Genomic DNA, 18,634 nt, shown 5'->3' with positions numbered 1-18,634 from the left:
GCCGCGTCCTCGGGCAGCGGCAGCGCATCCCCGCGCTGGGTCTGCGCCCGCCAGGCGCCCGCGGCCGCCTGCAGGCACAGCGCGGCCGCCCCGCTCGGCTCGGCCCCGCGCCCCGAGCCCCGCGCCCGCCCCGCCAGCAGGTACCAGTAGGCGACCAGCAGCACCACCACCAGCAGCAGCAGGCGCCGCGCCCAGCTGCTGGACAGCAGCCCCGGCAGCCCCTTGAGGCGCTGCTGCAGCCACATGGGGAGCCCCGGCGGGGAGCGCCGGCCCCGCCGCTCCGGCCCTAGGCCGCCATCGCCGCCGCGCTCGGCGGCGCTTTTGCGGCGCTTTGCGACGGCCGCGCGCGCCGCCCCCTCGGGGCGGGCGGGGAGGGGAGAGAGACTCGGCCCGGCCCCGGGACCCCCCCGGCCTGAGCCCTCCCGGCTCCGGGACCTCTCTCAGCTCCCGACCCCGCCGGCTGCCGACCCGCCCGGCTCCGACTAACTCAGTTCCGGGACCCCCCCCCGGGTTCCGACCCACCTGGCTCCGGGAGTCCCCCGGGACTGGGACTATTTGGCTCTGACCGCCCTGTCTCCAGCCCCCCCCCAGCACCCTGTCTTTCAGCCCCGCCGGCTCCTGGAGCCCCGGCACCGGGAACCCTTCCCGGCTCCGGGTATCCCCCAGTCCCGGGTTTCCCCCCCTGCCCCGCTCCCGGTGCGATATCCGCGGGTGTCCTCGGGCAGCTCCAGCCCAGGGCTGATGTTCTGTGTTCTGTGTCTCCGCCCGGGTCACTGCACCGATGGAAAAGGCCTGGGGGGGATTTCCGTAATTCCAGTGTCATTCACTGCCGTTACCACGGCAGAGACTGTGCGGGAAAGCGAGTCATGTTCTATCACACCCTGTAGTAAATAGAGGAACAAACTTTGTGATGTGACTGAGATGTGCACAGGAAAGCTTTGTATCCCGCGCAGCGCTCCGGAGACAGAAGAAGACACACAGTTTCGAGCAAGTCAGGCAAACACAGACTTAAAATTCTCGACCAGGTTGAGCCAGTGATCCAGCTCAGTGAAGGAAAAGGAGGAGACACTTTCTTCATTTATTCCTGCAAATGAATATTTGAATGAATGCAAATGAATATTCCTGCAAAATCCTGTTTGATTTTGGAAGGGGCACTGGAATCCCAAAAGGGTGGGTGAGACCCCATCCCCTGCAGGTTTCGGTGGGGCTGGTGCTGCCTCAGAAGCCCCGGAGTGTTTTGAGGCTGCACAAAAAACAGAGCTCCGAGCCTTCCAGTTTTTAGGAAGTTGCTGCTCCGCCTGGAGCACGTGTTGCACGTACTCATGGAACATCTGCACTGGCAGCTGGCTCTGTTTAAAAAGACAGGCACCGACTGCAGCCAGAGAGCACAGAGCAGTGCAAACACAGAGGGGGGAAATGAAACGTGCTCGCTGGGCTGGCAGAGTTGCAGAATGCAAACAGAGCTGTCACACAGCGACAGGCTGGGTACAGCAGCACAAACAATGAGGCATTCATGATTTTCAGTGTGCAAAACCGCTTTCGTTTCAGACTGGAGAGATTTAACTTCTTCAATATGAGAAACTTGCAATTTTAAAAACCCGTGTTGAGTCCCAGCTCTCAGTCTGAGGTCTGAAGGGAAAGTGCTGAGCATCTTTGCTGTGGCTCCTGGCTTAAAGTGTTGAAGCTGCTACAGATTTATCAGGGCCTGCAAAATACTGAAGAAATCTGAAGTGAGAGTCTGGGGTTTTTTTCTTTTCTTTTTTTTTTAATTATTTTTTAAAAAAAATTTATTTAGGGAAACTGGCAGCTTTGCAAAAGGAAGTTTCCTGAAATCACTGTTTTAGAGAGAACTAATATTTCCTTGGGTTGTTGCCTGTAGTACATCACTTGAGCATGAGGCCTGTTCTCTTTTCCTGGTAATTATGAGGGAATTACTACTTCAGGGAAAGGGAATGGAAGGAAAAGTGCTTTGAACATACCCAAGAATATTCCCAGTGAACAAATTGTAATGGGAGTTCTTTGGGATGATGCTGTTATGAAGCACAGAGAATATTCATTAGCTACAGTCTGGCCTTTCTAGTGTGCTTTATTTTTTCTCCTCTAAAAACATACCTTCTTGGTTTTGTTTTGAAAATCCAAATCCTGTGATAATCTGTGATTTCTGTTGATTTAAAGAGCTGGTTTGCTGACAGCCTCATGTAAGGTCTGTGTCAGTGGTAGATCCTCAGGTTCTAAAGAGTTTCCCTACATCAAAACCTTACACTCACTGCAGTGTAAAAGTGACCCTAAAGCAAATTTTTTTTTAAAAAAAAGTGTAATTTTATAAGATGGGATTATTTCCCTGTTATCAAATATTGGCAGAATGAACTAGAAAAAGATGCCTAGATAAGTCATAGAGCACGAAAACCCAGCACAAGGCCACAAAGATAAATGTAAGACTTAAAGACCTGTACACGGCCAGAGAAAACCAGTCAGTGTAGGGAACAAAACCACTGCAGGTCCTGTGTTCACCAAGGAAATATGGGAGGCAACAGGTGGGAAGAAGGTGGGAAGATGATATTTAATAAGGCTTCCAGTTTCCAGAGCTGTGCATAACGTTACAATCCACCCCTGGTTTGCTTTTGCTACATAAATGCCCATGTCAGCCCAGCTGCAGCCCAGCACCAACTGAAGCTGCTCACAGAGTGACCCCCTCTCCTCCTACGCGTTTGCTCGGTGCCTGTTTCTTCCCCGGCGTCCCACGGCCGGGGTACCCCGCACGCTGCCCGGGTAAAGCCCCGGAGCTGCGGGATCAAGCCCCCGAGCTCCGCATCCCGGTGCTCCCTCTCTTCCCACCCGGCCCCAGCGCTCCCTCCCCCGCTCCCAGCCCGGCCCCAGCCGCCCGCCCGCCTCTTGCGGGGGCCGGGGCGGCCCGGGAGGAGGAGCCGCCTCCTCCCGCTTCCTCCGCCCGTCCCCGCCGGGCGGGTCTGGTGCGTGGCACAGCTCCGGCAGCCCCGGAGCCTCCCAGAGCCGCCCGCTCCGTCCCGCAGGCATCGCCCGCGCTCCGTGGGGGCTCCCGGCGCGGGGTCCGGGCGGGAAAGTCGCTTCCATGGTTCTCCCGGCGGTGCTGCTGCCCTGGGCGGTGCTGGCGCTGCTCGGGGCGGGGGGCGGCCGTGCCTCGCCGCAGGAAGGTAAGGGGGGCTCCGGGGGCGGGGGGGGACCGGCGGCAGGGCTGAGGGACGGGCACAGCCCCGCAGTGCTGCCGCTGTCCCGCTGTCGCAGCCCAGGCTGAGCCCCTGAGCGGCACCTCGAGCCTCCCGCCGGGTCCCGAGGCAGCTCGTGGCCATGGGAGACAGCCTTGCACACCAGTTCATCCCGGCAAAGGTCTCTCAGTCCCGTGGGTTGCATCCCGCCTGGGTCAGCTCTCCCTGCTTGTGAACTTAGACGGTTCAAGAACAAGGTAACGGGAGAGCTTTTGACCCCTGACTGTCCACGCTGTGACTCAAGATCCGGGATGCTCCTAAAATAACATCAGTTGGTAGAAACTCTGGAGTAGTTGGTAGAAGGGCAGAGGATTAGGGCAGCTACAGAGTGTCAGCAGCACTGACAAAGGGCTTCACGCACTGTCACTCTGCCAAGAAGTTGGGATAATTATCTCTGTCTTCATTAGAGAAGTGACAATTAGGAGGAGATTTAATCTTGTTACCTAGAATATTTCCCTTCACAGTGTGATTCTGGTATAATTACCTTTACTATATATCTATTACTTAATACAGTTAGCATGTATCCATGGGAGTGTTGGGAGTTCTTTAGCTATAGTGGCATCACTGAAACAAAGAATCTCTCTGTGCTATCCTGCCTTCCTTACACATCCCAAATCTTCCATGGTTTTGGTAAGGTTTTAGAGTGCACTAGAGATAAAACTGGGAAAGAGAATGAGGCATGTTGGTTAGGAAGAGGGATTTAGAATTAACTGCTTTCTGAACTCATCACTTCTGGTGTGGCTCAAAAAAAAAAATGCCTCACCTTTGTTGTGCCTCAGCTTCCCCAGAGTAACGTGAGAGTGATGATATCTGCCTGCTCTCTTGGATGTTCTTTTAGATCTCTGCAAGAGCTCTAAGCATAGTTATTAATAGTTAATTGAATCTTTAAAAAATACTTCTGTAAAGTAAATTTAATACAGAGATTATATTATCCACTATTAAATTGTGCACTGATTTTTTTCTATTTGATCTCCATATTAATGGTGTTTTCTTGGACACCATCTTAACAGGAAGTGGCACAGTAGGATTTCCCAAAGCACAGCCTAGGGATAAATTCATTCCTTGTCCTAAAATGCAGCTGCAGCTGTGCTTTCCCTGTCAACTCAGGGCTGAAGTAAATAACTTTAAATTTATTGTTTTGTTACTGAACTCATGACTGATTTTTAATCTTTATAAAAGCTGAGAACTTTACACAACCTTTTCACTGTGATCTTGACATCAGAGTTCCTATTCTAATGCTTTGTCCCTACGGGATACTTTTCATCTACAGAGCTCTAAAACCCTCACAAAAGTGGTAAATATCTTCTATTATTTTTCCACATATGGAAAAACAGAGGGAGAGCTGGATTGGCTCCTTGTTGCATAGCAGAGCTGGCAGTAGAGTGCAACTCCCCTGGTTCCTAATCCAGTGCTTGCTTCTTTAACCACCCTGTGTTTATATGTTGCATCCATCCCATTATTAAATGTATTTACATGATTTTTAGTTGTCAGCATGGCCCAGGGAGCCTTTGGGCCCAGGAGGCCCAGCTTAGCTCAACAGGCTGCCATTTCTACATATGGAAAGTGACTGTGACATGGGAAATTGGGAAGTATCACTCTGGTTCAGGATGTTTTAAAAAGCCTGCATGTGATACTGAAAGTAAAAGGCTTTACTGTTCTGTCCCTGGAAGTACCCATCAGCTGCACCAGTGTTCAGCAAAATCTTTGGGAAAGATAAAAAAGGGTTAAAGGAGAAGGAGTGGAGGCAGCACAGCTCAGCACAAGCTTCCAGTGCTGGGCTGAAGGAATGTCTCTGGGGATGGAAAGCTCTCGCTACTACAGAGTTCTCAGAACAGAGACTGAGCTTAGTGTCTCTCGGAGTCCTACCCCACGGACCAGGAATGAGAAGGGAATCTGTAACCTGGAATTCTGCTGGGGATGATAATTGTCTGTGCTGGCTTTTAGTGCTCCTCTGAGTTCACAAACTGCGCGGAGGGACCTTTTCTGCCTTGGAAATAGGACACCACTTCCTGTGCATCTGTGCAGCCTTTAGTCATGTCCAGCAAACTTCTGGCAGTCAGATCATAAACAGTGTGTGGCTTTCTTGGGGTGGCGGCCTGAAAATGAATTAGTGATTTATTTAATGTGAGATGCCTGAGATTTGGGGCTGAAATAATTGCATAGCAGTCAGAGTCCTGTCTTTCCTTCTTTTATCATTATCATATGCTTTCTCCCCTCAGGTACTAGAATTTAAGGTTTGCCTTGACATTCCTGCCTGGCAAGCCCATGTTTTCCCCCCTTTTCCTTGGCAGTATGATCCTCACCTTCCCAGAAACCATGAGCTCAGAGCTCTCATAAAGCTGCCATGGCTTTCTGCATGGCTAGAAACTGTAATGGCTTTAACATATTCCCTGGGGACATACATATTTTACTCATTTGTTTGCACCCTCTGACAGGGACTGGAGCGTGCTGGAGGAGCTGAATTAGGAATGCACTTCATGTGTCTGAAAATGTGCCTTTAAATCTGCACCAATGCAGGATTCCTGTTCTTTTATTTATCACTTCCTTTATGAGCATGCCTAACAAAATAGAATTAGAGCTGACCTATTGACTGTTCTCAACCTCCTCTCTTTTTATTCTGATGCAGGTAAAGGATTTGGGGAATATCCTCTTTCTTCTTAACGTGGAGTCTTAACACTTATTTTTCACTTTTGCTGCCTTTCCCAGGTCCATCTATAACTCCAGCTCCTAGATCCTTCCTCTCTAAGGCCAGACAGAATATCAGATTGGGTACATTAGGAAGATACATCTGGTACATCCATTGAAAAAAAATCATTGTTCCAAAAAGAGCCTGCTGAGGCCAAGAAAATGTGCTTTTAGTTTTTCCTGGTATTTTTTGATGTTTAAATCGGATGGCCAGGATTTGCATTGAAGCACTGTTGCCAGAGCCTATACAAATTCCTACTTCAGCAAAACTGTTAGGGTGAAGCATAGCATTTTTATCATTGCAATGAGGAAACCAGAACTTCCCCATAAAAATCATATTCCAGTGGTACCACAGAGAAACTTCTGAAAGAGAACTTTGGGATTTCACTTTGTCATTTTTAAGGAACTGGAAATGAAAAGCAAGTTTGGGAGGAGAACGCAAATGAAAGTTACAGCACAATTAAATTCACATTGAATATGTATGAAAAACTCTGGAAAACACCTCAGGAATGCAGTAGAAAATAGGAGCAGCCATATAGAGGGAATAATAACATTCAGGACTAATTTTGGTTTTCCCTACACCCAGTCAATGCTGAGTGACAAAAAAGCAGCTCTGTGGGGAACAGGAAACCAATACTGCACTAAATGGATGACTTCCAAATGGACATTTTGTAGTAGTTCTATTTTTTACCTTCATCTTTAATTTCCTTCAAACTCTGTGTGAGAGAAGAGAATTGTAGCTTTCACTAGCAGGGCAAAAAACCACTTACTACTACTTTTTATTTTCTTTTTCTAGCTCTTGACTCAGGCAGTGAAATTGTATCTTTCCATAATCTCTTGTTTTATACCCAGGATCAAGTTAGGTGTGAAACAGCTGGTTGTGGAAACAACACAAGCTGAATGTGTCTCATGTGCTTTCCCCCTTGTGCAGAAAACCTGCTGGTTCTGACTGTTGCCACCAAGCAGACTGAGGGGTTCCAACGCTTCAGAAGATCAGCCCAGTTCTTCAACTACAAAGTCCAGGTGATGTCGAGGTGGTTGGTCAAAGGGAATTTTGAACTGTGGAATGGATCAGGCCTGGCCATAAAGTGATTAAATAAAAGCTCAAGAGAGGACACACCTACTGAACTGGCTGAAAAACACTGTGACTGGGGCACATTCTGCAGCAGTCTGTTATTCCATCCTGAGTGCTGGCTTGGGATGAGATCCATAACTCCTGCTCAAGGGAGCCTCATGGCACTTTTCCATTATTCTGCCAAAACACACGGTACAGAATGTGCTCCTGTCCCTGTGGCTCAGAGTGCTTTGTTACTGTGCTACGTGTTACTCTGCCTGGCCAGCCCAGAGAGTGGATCAAAGGCTGATATATATCTATGTGTGTTTTTATATATATATATATATATATGTAAATAGTCCGTTTGTCCTGGGGCTGTTATTTTTGCTGTGATTTGCACAATTATCAGGACTGGTCAGGTTGTGGGTCCTGGTCCTTTCCTGTGAGCATTGCCCTGTTGAGGTGACCCTGTGCCTGTTGTTGTGCAGGTGCTGGGGCTGGATGAGGAGTGGCAGGGTGGAGATGACCAGAATCCAGCTGGAGGTGGGCAGAAGGTCCGTCTCCTGAAAGCAGCTCTGAAGCAGTTTGGGGATAAGGAGGACCTGATCATCCTTTTTGTAGACAGGTAATGGTTGGAAAGAACTTGCCATGGTCTGAATCATGAGGCTGTTTGGACGGGAAGTGAACTGTGAAGTAGATTGCTTTTGAAAAGTGTGTCTAGACCTCTGGGTTTTTTTCCCCCTGATTTCTCTGTAGTTGCCTGAGAATCACTTAGAGCTGCATCTGTGGCACTTGGGAAGGTCTCATCAGGATAGGCTGGTTCCAACTCTTGCCTGATAGTGTTGTACCTGATTCTGCCATGGTGGAATTTGGCTGCCTGTATCTGCAGAGAATGAGCAGACAATTCCTCTGGAACTAGGCAGGCCTTTCTTACCAGAATTATTTGTTTTATAAGGTGAGGTAGGCTGCAGCACAATCCTGAGAGCCAAAAACTGGTCTCCCAGAGAAAAGTGAAGAGGAAAAAGGACAGTTTGGACTCTCAGTGTCTTTTCATATGCCCAGCATATGAATAAGACTCCACTTTAATTAGCTATAGTTACTTCACAAAAAAATGTAATACTGTGAAGCAGAACTAAAAGAAAGGGATTCCCAAAGAATTAGCTGTTTCTAGAAACATTTCTCACTGACATGTTTTTCTGTCTCCATTCCTTTTTGTCCCTTTTTGTCTATCTCTTTCTCTAGCTATGATGTGCTCTTTGCTTCGGGCCCCACGGAACTGCTGAAGAAGTTCAAACAAGCCAAGAGCAAGGTGGTTTTCTCAGCAGAGAACTACATCTACCCTGACAGAAAGTTGGAAGCCAAGTATCCTCAGGTGCGAGATGGAAAGCGCTTCCTGGGTTCTGGAGGTGAGACACAGAGCTTGCTTTCAGCTGAGAACCTCTTTCAGCTTTCTTCTCCTATTTGGCCCTTGGGAGAAGTGGTGAACAAACTAAAAGCTGGTGTATCTCTGCTGCAACACAGGGTGTAGTGAGAATTCATGTGAGAGAAGTGAGAGTACAGGTATGCAGGAGTTACTCCACTTTTTGGTCATCTGGGATGAAAGGCCTCTTCATACTTATTCCCACAGGCTTCATAGGTTATGCTCCAAACCTGAAGAAGCTTGTGGAGGAGTGGAAGGGAGAGGATGATGACAGTGACCAGCTCTTCTATACAAAAATCTTCTTGGATCCAGAAAAAAGAGTAGGTGTATATAGATTTTGAGAGCCTGAAAATTTGCATTCTAGCCAGTATCCCCATGTTCTGTTATTAGCAGTTTTTATCTTTAAGCTTAAAATATGAATGGGAAAAGAGATTACTTGAAATTTCCATGACTGGAAGCTCATACCAGCCTCCTCCCAGGGGATGTGAAATTCCTGAGTGCAGTGCTGACTTAGAGATGTCCAACCTAGCACTGAAGTACATTATAGGTAAATGCCATGTGACATCCTGCAGAAGCCTGGAATGGACCCTAGAAGCAGCACTGCTGTTCCAGCACCGAGTGATGCAGTGGCTGAAGCATCCAGCCCATGGGTCATTCTGGGTCTGCTGTCCCTGCCCAGTTGTGCATTACACAGGCCAGTGTGTCCCTGAGACACCACAAATGCACAGGAACTAAGAACCCAAACTGTATCAGCAATTTACAAACAGGAGGAAACATTTGTATTGGGGAACTGCTTTCACACTGACTAGAGAAAGAGTTGCAGTTTTTTACCAGCAGGGCTGGTAGAAAATTCAGAGCAGCTGGACTTTTTTAGTTCCCTAAATCCAAGTATGGCCTGTGATAATTTAACAGGAACAGTTCCTTTAATGTTCTCATCTGCAGTTCTGGCCCTATGCCCTGCAAGGGCTGAGTAATTCCCCTGCCTTGGCACTCAGACAGTGGATGTTAGCACCCTGCTGTCCTTCCCAGTAATGGCTCTTAATGGATGCCAGCAGGGACATGGAACTCTGTTAAATCACAGCTGCATTTTAGTCTGACCCAGTCAGAGTGTGACTTGCAGCAGGAGATAAAAACAAAGATTGCACAAGCTGGCCTTGCACCCTACTGTGCTCTGGTACCTGAGGCAATGCTTGGGTAACACTTGCCTTATGGATAGATGGCAAGAAACTCTCCACAGCAGATGGTTTTGCTATCTTGGCATTCCCCTGTGTTATCTGTGGGGTTTATATAGCTGTGTGCAGGTGCACTTCATTCATATGCTGGAGATTTATTGATATACCCACAGCAGCTTTAAAGTGTCTTCTTTTTTTTTTGCATAGTTTTTGCCTAATAGAATATATTCAAATTGTTTTAGAAAATGGTGAATTGTCCCAGATTCTAGTGAAAATGATGATTATCTGGGAGCGTTTTAGATTTCAGGGCTTGGAGAGTTTGCAAATGATTATAGGAATGGGATATATCTTCACTCAGCAAGGAAAGAATGGATGCCCCCCTGTGTTCTAATTAAGGTTATTTATCTCATTCTTTTAAAAGGAAAGTATCAACATCAGTCTAGACCAAAGAAGCCGGATCTTCCAAAACCTCGACGGAGCATTAGGTGAGATGGGAGAGGGAAGGTCATTTCTCCTTGGAATGAAACTGCAAATTGACACCAGAAATAAAGTTGTGGCTGAAGGGATTGTATTTCAGAAATGCCTGTCCCTGCAGAATAAGCTTCAGTAAAAGCCTCTGCCAGAGTTCTGGGATTTGTTTGGAATTCCACTGCGACCAACTAGGTTCTCACTGCAATTCCTTCTCCACTTGAGGGAATGCAGGTCAGGTTTTTCATCTAACACCTCCTTGCCACTTTGATCTCCAGGCATGTCGAATTGCATTAGCCTTGGGGATTGAAACTGGGAGGGACTTCCAGTGCAAGTAATAACACACAGCCCTGCCCAGGGCTTGCCTGTCTTTCCACTTCAGAACCCTGCTGGAATGCCAGGGGAGGTGAGAAGCAGCCACGGGGGGCCTGGGAGCACTCACTGATTGTAATGCAAAGATGCATCATTGTCCAGTTTCCCAGCCATCCTGTTACCTCACAGGATCACTCTGAACACTTTTTTCTTCTTTCTAGTTATGGTCTGTAGCCCTTAAACTGCCTGTGCACAGTTATCCATATCCATGCTTACATCTTTCAGCAGTTTCTCAGTAGAAATGAGGGATTGTGCTGCTAATTATCAATAAAAGCATTAACATGTTGGCAATGTCATTTCCAGATGAGATAGTTATGAAGTTTGAAAACTCACGAGTGAGAGCAAGAAACTTGTTATATGACACTCTGCCTGTGGTGATTCATGGAAATGGACCCACCAAGGTAAGTGGACCTCTTGAGAGAAAGATTTGGTTTGTGTTTGTTGCAAAGTGACCCTTTAGGCTTGATGGATCTGGTTACTGTCTTCACATTTATTGACTTTCCCTGTGTCCATTTGTATTTGAGAAATAATAAGTGGTCCAGGTCCATGGCAGGTCTGGTTCAAAGACCCACATGTGAATGGACCCTCAGGCTGTGGTGCTTCAGATTCTTTAGTTCCCGGAGAAGGTAAATGGAGTTGAAATGTGATCTTGCAGTGGGGTTGCACACAAAGAAACTCCCCTGCCCTGTAATGCAAAATATTGCAAATTGCCTTTTGCAGCTGCAGCTGAACTACCTGGGAAACTACATTCCTCAAGTATGGACATTTGAGACTGGCTGCACTGTGTGTGATGAAGGTCTGCGAAGCCTCACAGGGTTTAAGGTAAGGCTTGATATGTCTGCTCAAAGCTTTAAAGACAAGTCTTAAAATGGGATCTGATGTGGAGCTCCAGTCACCGCTTCTCTCCTCTCCTCTCTGAATGCAGGATGAGGCATTGCCAATGATCCTGATTGGCATTTTCATCGAGCAGCCCACCCCATTCCTCTCCCAGTTTTTCTTGCGTCTTCGTAACCTCCATTACCCGAAGCAACGAATCCAGCTCTTCATTCACAACAATGTAAGTGAAGATGGCCTGTGATGGTCTTAGCAAATGTAGGGAAAATGTACACCTTCCCTGTACTCTGGGCACCTTTGCAGCCTTGGGCTAGACTTAGTGCCATGGTCTAGTAACCACGGTGGTAGTGGATCAAGGGTTGGACTTGATGAGCTCAGAGGTCCCTTCCAACTTGGCTGATTCTATGATTCTATAATTCCAGCCTCTGTAAACCCAGTAGTTATCTGCAATGGCACCTATAAGATAGCTCCATCCAGCTGTAAAGATATGGAAGTGAGAAGAGCTGTTGCCCATCTGGTTTGGCATTTTCAAGAACAGGAGGCTGAGTGGCCTGGGATGAACCTATCTTACCCGTTTTTCCTTATTTTTGGCATAGGAGGAACATCACTTGATGGAGGTGGACTCTTTTGTAGAAGAGCATGGCAAAGAATATCTCTCTGTCAAGGTGATGGGGCCAGAGGATGAGGTGGAGAACGCTGAGGCACGTAACTTGGGCATGTAAGTGAAGAGGCCACATGTGATGGCTGGCAGAGTCAGCCCCTGTCCAAACTAAGACATTTGGTTTTTTTCTGAGGATCATCCCTGTCAAGTGATTGCTTTCCTTTTTTCAGTCCCCCTTTTCTTTCAGTTTTTCTAGCATTAACTCCCATGCCCTTACATATTGGGAAAAAAAATCAACTTTGATACCAGCTTTATTTCTCCACTTTCAGAAACTAAGTTCTCACTGGTCCTTTGCTCTGGCAGAAGGATAATCTTGAACCTCCCACTGTCATCTACATGCCCAGCCATAGATCACAAACAATATGCACCTATATATCTGGAGAGGAGGAGTGTAGTAGTAAAACTAAGAGCTAGTGGAAAAGTATTTTCCTGTCTGTGACCAGGAGCTGTTTGAGCTCTGGTGTGGATTTGGGCCAACTGTAAATGGGAACCTCTCCAGTTTGTGCTGAGGAAACAGTTTGGTAAATGTGATTTTGGCTGTGTGTCTGTCTGCTGCTGGATACTGAATCTGATGTGCTTGTGCTATGCTGGTCCCCTGGGTTGTTACATTAAATTGAACTTTTCTGAACACCCAGAACACCTTTAGACTACAAGGTGAAGGAATTCCTGTGTTCTGTCCCTTGTCTTGCTCTGTTTTAAGAGGATTTTAGTGTGACTTTTCTCTTCTCTGGCTGTAGGGATTTGTGCAGGAATGATCCTGACTGTGACTATTACTTCAGTCTGGATGCTGAGGTAGTTCTGAAGAACACAGAGACTCTGAGGATCCTGATCGAACAGAACAAGTGAGTTCTTTGGTCTGAGCAATCCTTACTGGTCATCTCACATAAGGAATGCTGTGAACTCTTATCACTGAGATGTGTAAGGCACCAGGAGAACTGTGTCAGAGATGGAATGTTAGACAAACACCTCTTAGGTGTTGAGGTTTTTTTACATTGTAGTTATAGTCCCTGGATTTTAAGCAGGGGATGTAAATCATCCTCATTTTTGTCTTTATATAGTCAGTAGAACAAATCAGAGTCTAACAGACCTGGTGCAGGGTGCAGTTAGAGAGGAGATTGGGACCATATTTGCCCTTTCTTATGTGGGATTTTATTCCAACAGAGTTAATGAAACACCAACTCTGTAAGTGAGGAAGGATATAGCTGTTACAGTCCTGTGGTTTGTAAATATTTTCCTTTTCTTCTTGTGGTAACATCCCGTCCTGCAATTCCTTTTCCTTTCCTGCTGCCAGGCTGGTGATTGCCCCTCTGGTGAGCCGGCATGAGAAGCTGTGGTCCAACTTCTGGGGAGCTCTGAGCCCTGATGGATACTATGCCCGCTCGGAAGATTATGTGGATATTGTTCAAAGGCGGAGGGTGTGAGTATGCAAAGAGCTTTTCCCTGATATAATCCCTCAGATGTAAAGCTTGCTGCAGCACATGATCATCAAACTGGCTGCTGTCAAAGAACCAGAGAACACAACTGTCTGTTTGTGTAGGAAAGGAAGTGTCTGCTCTGTGTTCTCCCCTGAGCAGAGACAATGAGATTTCTTATGATCAGAGTAAGGATTTGAGAGTCCTGACTCTGCTGAAATCACTTCATTTCACTCATGTCATGTTTTCCCACCTATGGATTATGTTAGTGTGACCCCTGCAATCCTGTACAGTGCTGTTTAATCTCTTTCAGATAAATCTTCATAAAATACCATGTGATCCTTGAATGGAATATTCACAAAATAGAATTGTTGATTCATTCATATTCTTGAGGGGACCCTTTTTTTATAGGCCGTTATATGTGCAATACATGCTGGAAATCAGCTTATGCACTTTTGGCCAGTTCAGTTTCTTTAAATCACTGGAAAAAATATGTTGATCTCTCTGGGAAGAGATTCAAGCCATTAATTATGTCCCCAGCAAAAGCACACAGTAGCAATTAATTGCTTTCACAGTGGACTAGCATTTGTGCAGCTTAAAAGCTCTGAGCAATATAAGCAATTTTTTTCTGGAATGACAATCCCTGTTGGTATGGTTTCTCCCTACAGTTCTGAGTTGGCTCTTTTGGCCAAGTCTGGCTGCCATCCTGTCAAGTCCAGCAATTTTTGTCTTAGTGGTATTTCAGGTCTCACTGTGCTTTCCCTGTGTTTCAGGGGGCTTTGGAACGTTCCCTACATCAGCAGTGTTTACATGGTTAAAGCCAAGGTGCTGCGCTCAGAGCTTGAAGAAGATCTTTTCCACAGTAGCAAACTGGATGCTGACATGGCTTTCTGCCACAACGTTAGGAATCGGGTCAGTCCAGGAGAGAGGCTGGCAGGGAGAGCTGCATGCCAAGGTGGAGGGTGCAAGATTAAGGAGTTCCAAGGCATTCAGGGGACAGGGTGAACTGGCACTAGTCAGTACTGGGCAGACTTTGGAACAGTGTGGGATTTCTGTCCTGCTGTGAAACCACACGAAGCCAGGGACCACTAAATGTGGATAACATTTTTGTTCTTGGGCCTATTCAGGCCTGTTCTAAATGGAAATGACAGGGTAAGAAGGAAGAACCTAATCTCACAGCAGCTATTCTGCTCTGCCTCCAGCCCTGGCTGACAAGAGACAGAATTACTGTCTCTGGCTATAGCCTTTCAGAGCTCCTCATATCCAGGGTGGAAATTTAACTGAAGGGCCACAGCAGGAAGAATGAGTAAATTAACAGCTTGGAGAACTGTCAGTGCTTATATTTCATGGTGGCTCACAGAAATGCAAGGTCTTGACAGTCTTCCTCTGTCCTACAGGGAGTCTTTATGTACCTGACAAACCGGCACCAGTTCGGACACATCCTGTCCCTGGAGAATTACCAGACAACTCACCTCCACAACGACCTCTGGCAAATATTCAGCAATCCTGAGGTGAGACAACCTGCATGCTCAGCAGGCACAGCACTGTGGAATGGGAATATCTGATGATTTGCTTCACCAGTACGGGAGGTCCAGGCTTTGTAATAATGATGTCTCTCAGGTGGGATGAGGAGGGCAGTCACAGAATTTAAAGAGAGGGTGTTTATGAGATTCATAGCATCTCAATCTTCAAAACCTGTGAATACTGCATGAGTGCCTGTCCTTTCATTGCCTCTTTAAGCAGGCCCCACAGAAATGACTGGTTTGCTTATCTTCTGTCTGCAGGACTGGAGAGAAAAGTACATCCATGAAAACTACACAGCAGCTCTGAAGGGGAAATTGGTAGAAACGGTAAGAAAACATCACTCTTATCCATCACAATGGGAGATCAGCATCAGGACAATGCTTGTATCATCACTATTGTCATTCTCGGGAAGAAGCAGTTCAGCAGAGGGAGCATGACCTTGAAAGTATTTTTAGAGCCAAATCCTTCTCCTAGAAGTACATCTCCAGATCTCTTAAGTGGAAATGGGGCACATAAATCAGAAGACAAATGTCTATCCTCAATATTTTAGTTTCTTTCCACTTGAACTGACTCAGTCTGCACTCAGTTTAGCCTTACTGCTTTTGCCTCAAGCACCTGTCCTTGTTTCTGCTGTTCTCACCTGTTTGCTTTCTTCAGCCCTGCCCAGATGTTTATTGGTTCCCCATATTCACTGACACTGCCTGTGATGAGCTGGTGGAAGAAATGGAACATTATGGCCAGTGGTCCACAGGTGACAACACGGTAAGTAAAGCAGGAGCTCTTTGAGTTCTGGGTCCCGCTTTTATCTGTGCATATTTGGTGGCAGCTGTGCCTCCTATGGGAAGGCATTAGATCCCACAGTTAAGCCAGGAAACTGGAGACAACACCCTAATTTTGTTCTTAAATGTGAATTAATTTTTGAGTCCTCTTTAGTGTCCTCTGAAGATACAACGTTCAGCCTTCATGATGGCAATATTGTTTCCCTTAGGTTTTAATTATTGTCTGAAATGAGTTTTCCATCCTGCAAATTGTGATAAATAAACATCCTATTTATTTGTAGTTACCAGAAACAAGATTCCCATCCTTATGGGTATTTCTCTGATTCTATTTCAGGACAGCAGAATACAAGGAGGATATGAGAACGTCCCAACTATTGACATACACATGAACCAAATTGGCTTTGAAAGAGAATGGTATAAGTTTCTTCTGGACTATATTGCACCCATCACAGAGAAACTGTACCCAGGATACTACACCAAGGTATGTGCACCTGAGCATCAAAACTGGTCAGCTTCTGGTCGCCTCTTCCAATTGCAGCTTTGTGCAAAGACTGCAAGAATCCTCTAGGAATACACATACTTTTTCCTAGTGTGGAGGGACTGACCCTGGAGTGTGACATAAGTATGAGCATTAGGAAATACACAATTTCCCAGTGGCATTCTCCTGCCTGGTCGCTGCCTTTCTCCCTTAGCAGTGGAATGCAGTTTCAGTGTTACACCCTGCTCTGCAGCTCAGTAGCCAAGGAGCACTATAGCCCTGTAACAGTGCCCTTTGTTCTTCTCTCCTCAGACTCAGTTTGAACTGGCCTTTGTGGTTCGCTACAAACCTGACGAGCAGCCGTCCCTGATGCCCCACCATGATGCCTCCACCTTCACCATCAACATTGCCCTGAACCGAGTTGGGATAGACTATGAGGTGAGTGCCAGTGGGGCAGAAATGCAGCACAGCCTCTGGAGCAGTCCAGGCAGCTGAAAACCCTTTCCTTATCCACATCTGGCTTCTTCACACTAAGGATTGGAATTTTTGACTGGGCTAGGGTAGGAAGGAGAATTCTGAATGCATCAGAACACAAGGGATTCCCCAAGCACCTTCTCACATTTTCAGAAGGGCTGCCAGGAGAAGTCAGAGGCCCTTTCCCTGAGGTGCTTCTTCCAAGCTGACTTGTCTCTTGTGTTCCCATCAGGGAGGAGGCTGCAGGTTCCTGCGCTACAACTGCTCCATCCGAGCTCCACGGAAAGGATGGACCCTCATGCACCCGGGACGCCTGACCCACTACCACGAAGGGCTCCCAACCACCAAAGGGACTCGTTATATCGCAGTGTCCTTTCTTGACCCCTAGAGCATTGCTTCCCAGCAAGGACCTTTCCCTGGCCCTGCTCACTGCTGACTCTGAGTGGAAAGAGGGAATGCTGCTGAGAGTTTCTAAGGCATTGTTCAAAGGTATTTGGATATTGATTTTTAATGGTATTTTAAGACTCCACTACTGGGAGATCTCCCTCTCTGATACTACAGGTAATATCTAGGAATATTGCTGTAGAATTCCAAAGGAGATTTTGTGCCTTCATTTTTGATTCTGCTCCTCATCCGCTGTTTCTTGGAAGTGCCATTTACTTGAACCTTCTATAACGGAATGGTTGGCTTTAAAAAATGCTTTCCTGGACTGGAAATCCAGCTTTTTGGAGGCAAGTCACAAGCTGGAAGCCTGTTTTCATCCACAGTGTATACAGGACTGGATGTAAGACAATAATTCCTGGACACTATTCCAAATACAAAGCAATCAGGGAGCTGACTCCAGAAGTCATAAGAGTTAAATGTCACACCAGATGAAACTCAGCAGTAAGAGCCTGAAGATCATCTGATTCCTTACCTCTTTTCAGTCCTTGCAAGCCTATCACAAAGTTCAAAGCAGCAGCAGTGGCAATATAGGTGCTTCTGGTCAGCTAAAGGAAGGTCCTCTAAAGATGCTTTACCTCTGGGATTAGACTGAAAAGATAAGACAGCCTCCCTACCTTTTGTTTCTGCAGCTAAGAGCAGCAGGGATACCCACACAAATTCAGACCATCTCAGTCTGTGAAGATCAGATCTAAGAAAGGGAAGTCTGGGAACAACTACATCAGTCAGAAGGGCTTCACTGTGGAATTGTCTCTGTTCTTTACCATGTTAAGATTGTCAAAACCTCTGATCAATCTCTGGATAACATCCCAGAGGTCCTGGTGGTGTTTGGTGGCCTCATTCCAATTGTCAGAGATTGTTTTGATCATTTTCTTTGATGGCCCATTCACATAAGGTGTAAAGAGCTGTTCTCTGGTTCTTAGAGGAAATAATTATTCAGTGTTTCTATTATTTAAGATTGCAAACCAAAACACTCCACTGCAGCCAGTTCTCCAGTGGGGTCAAGGCTGATAGAAATGAGTGATTGGGAAGTGCTGAGAGATTGTGATGAACTAGTAAGTGTAAAAATCTATCAAGAGTTAGAGAGGGAAGGGGAGAAACCTTTCCTGCCTGTGCCTGTGAGATCCCTGCTCTGCTTATCCCACACTGTTATGCTCTGGCTCTGCCAGACTAGTGCGTTTCACAAGCAGTAAATTCACATCATGATTGTCTTTAGGGGAAAAAAAAAATCACCTTCCTCTTCCTTGTCTGTGTCTGCAGCCTCTGCTGCCTGATTGTGAGGGGCAGAGCCCCTTCCTCTGGGACGGGCCACATTAATGTGGGCACAACAGCCTTACACGTGTAAGTTCGGGCAGGGAACTGCCTGCGATTGGAATGTGCCTGAGGAAGGTGACATAGAGCTTTTCCCACCGCTTTCCATGAGCTTTTTAGGTCTATTTTGAGGCCACACACTCAGAGGTGCCTGGGGGAGAAAAATGCAGCCGGGGCGATCGTTTGAGAAATAAAACTGTAACAAAACCTGTTAGGTGAAAGCCAGAGCTGTCTGTTACCAAACGAAGGGATTGATACGCCAATCGTTGAGATGTCCAAAAATGTGTATTATGTATTTATTCAGCAG

At 46.7% G+C, this 18,634-nt stretch overlaps 2 protein-coding genes across 3 annotated transcripts in view; one reads left to right on the top strand and one right to left on the bottom strand.

Moving 5' to 3' along the window:
* The window catches only part of KIAA2013 (KIAA2013 ortholog), a 9,924-nt gene extending 9,642 nt beyond the window's left edge, over window positions 1-282 (bottom strand). Inside the window, exon 1 of the mRNA XM_027702931.1 lies at window positions 3-282. Coding sequence (XP_027558732.1) covers window positions 3-245 — 243 coding nt within the window. The 5' untranslated portion in view covers window positions 246-282. The remainder of the gene's footprint in view (window positions 1-2) is intronic.
* A 558-nt stretch (window positions 283-840) lies between these two features.
* PLOD1 (procollagen-lysine,2-oxoglutarate 5-dioxygenase 1) lies at window positions 841-18,622 on the top strand. Of its 2 annotated transcripts, none has more exons than XM_027703013.1 (19): window positions 841-1,170; window positions 6,859-6,950; window positions 7,470-7,606; window positions 8,224-8,387; window positions 8,609-8,721; window positions 9,995-10,058; window positions 10,717-10,814; window positions 11,134-11,235; window positions 11,339-11,470; window positions 11,844-11,965; window positions 12,646-12,750; window positions 13,200-13,325; window positions 14,094-14,232; window positions 14,718-14,831; window positions 15,105-15,170; window positions 15,502-15,606; window positions 15,958-16,104; window positions 16,414-16,539; window positions 16,808-18,622. In XM_027703013.1, the coding sequence occupies exons 1-19, from the start codon at window positions 1,107-1,109 to the stop codon at window positions 16,961-16,963; spliced, it is 2,172 nt and encodes a 723-aa protein (XP_027558814.1). In that variant the 5' UTR covers window positions 841-1,106; the 3' UTR covers window positions 16,964-18,622. The 2 variants fall into 2 exon arrangements, with proteins under 2 accessions (XP_027558814.1, XP_027558812.1); XM_027703011.1 differs by lacking the exon at window positions 841-1,170 and adding an exon at window positions 2,879-3,170.
* The last annotated feature ends 12 nt before the right edge of the window (window positions 18,623-18,634 follow it).

Source organism: Neopelma chrysocephalum, unplaced genomic scaffold (genome assembly GCF_003984885.1).
Source record: "Neopelma chrysocephalum unplaced genomic scaffold, ASM398488v2 Primary Assembly neopelma1_200, whole genome shotgun sequence".
NCBI lineage: Eukaryota > Metazoa > Chordata > Aves > Passeriformes > Pipridae > Neopelma > Neopelma chrysocephalum.
The sequence above is the reverse complement of the archived record's forward strand: the minus strand, read 5'-3'. Positions and strand labels throughout refer to the sequence as shown.

Bases quoted from the DNA above. Each gene is read 5' to 3' on its own strand.
- PLOD1 (XM_027703011.1), top strand. From the start codon at position 3,089: ATGGTTCTCCCGGCGGTGCTGCTGCCCTGGGCGGTGCTGGCGCTGCTC. The intron at 8,388-8,608 runs GTGAGACACAGA...TTATTCCCACAG, and splicing joins GCGCTTCCTGGGTTCTGGAG to GCTTCATAGGTTATGCTCCA. The intron at 10,815-11,133 runs GTAAGTGGACCT...TGCCTTTTGCAG, and splicing joins ATGGAAATGGACCCACCAAG to CTGCAGCTGAACTACCTGGG.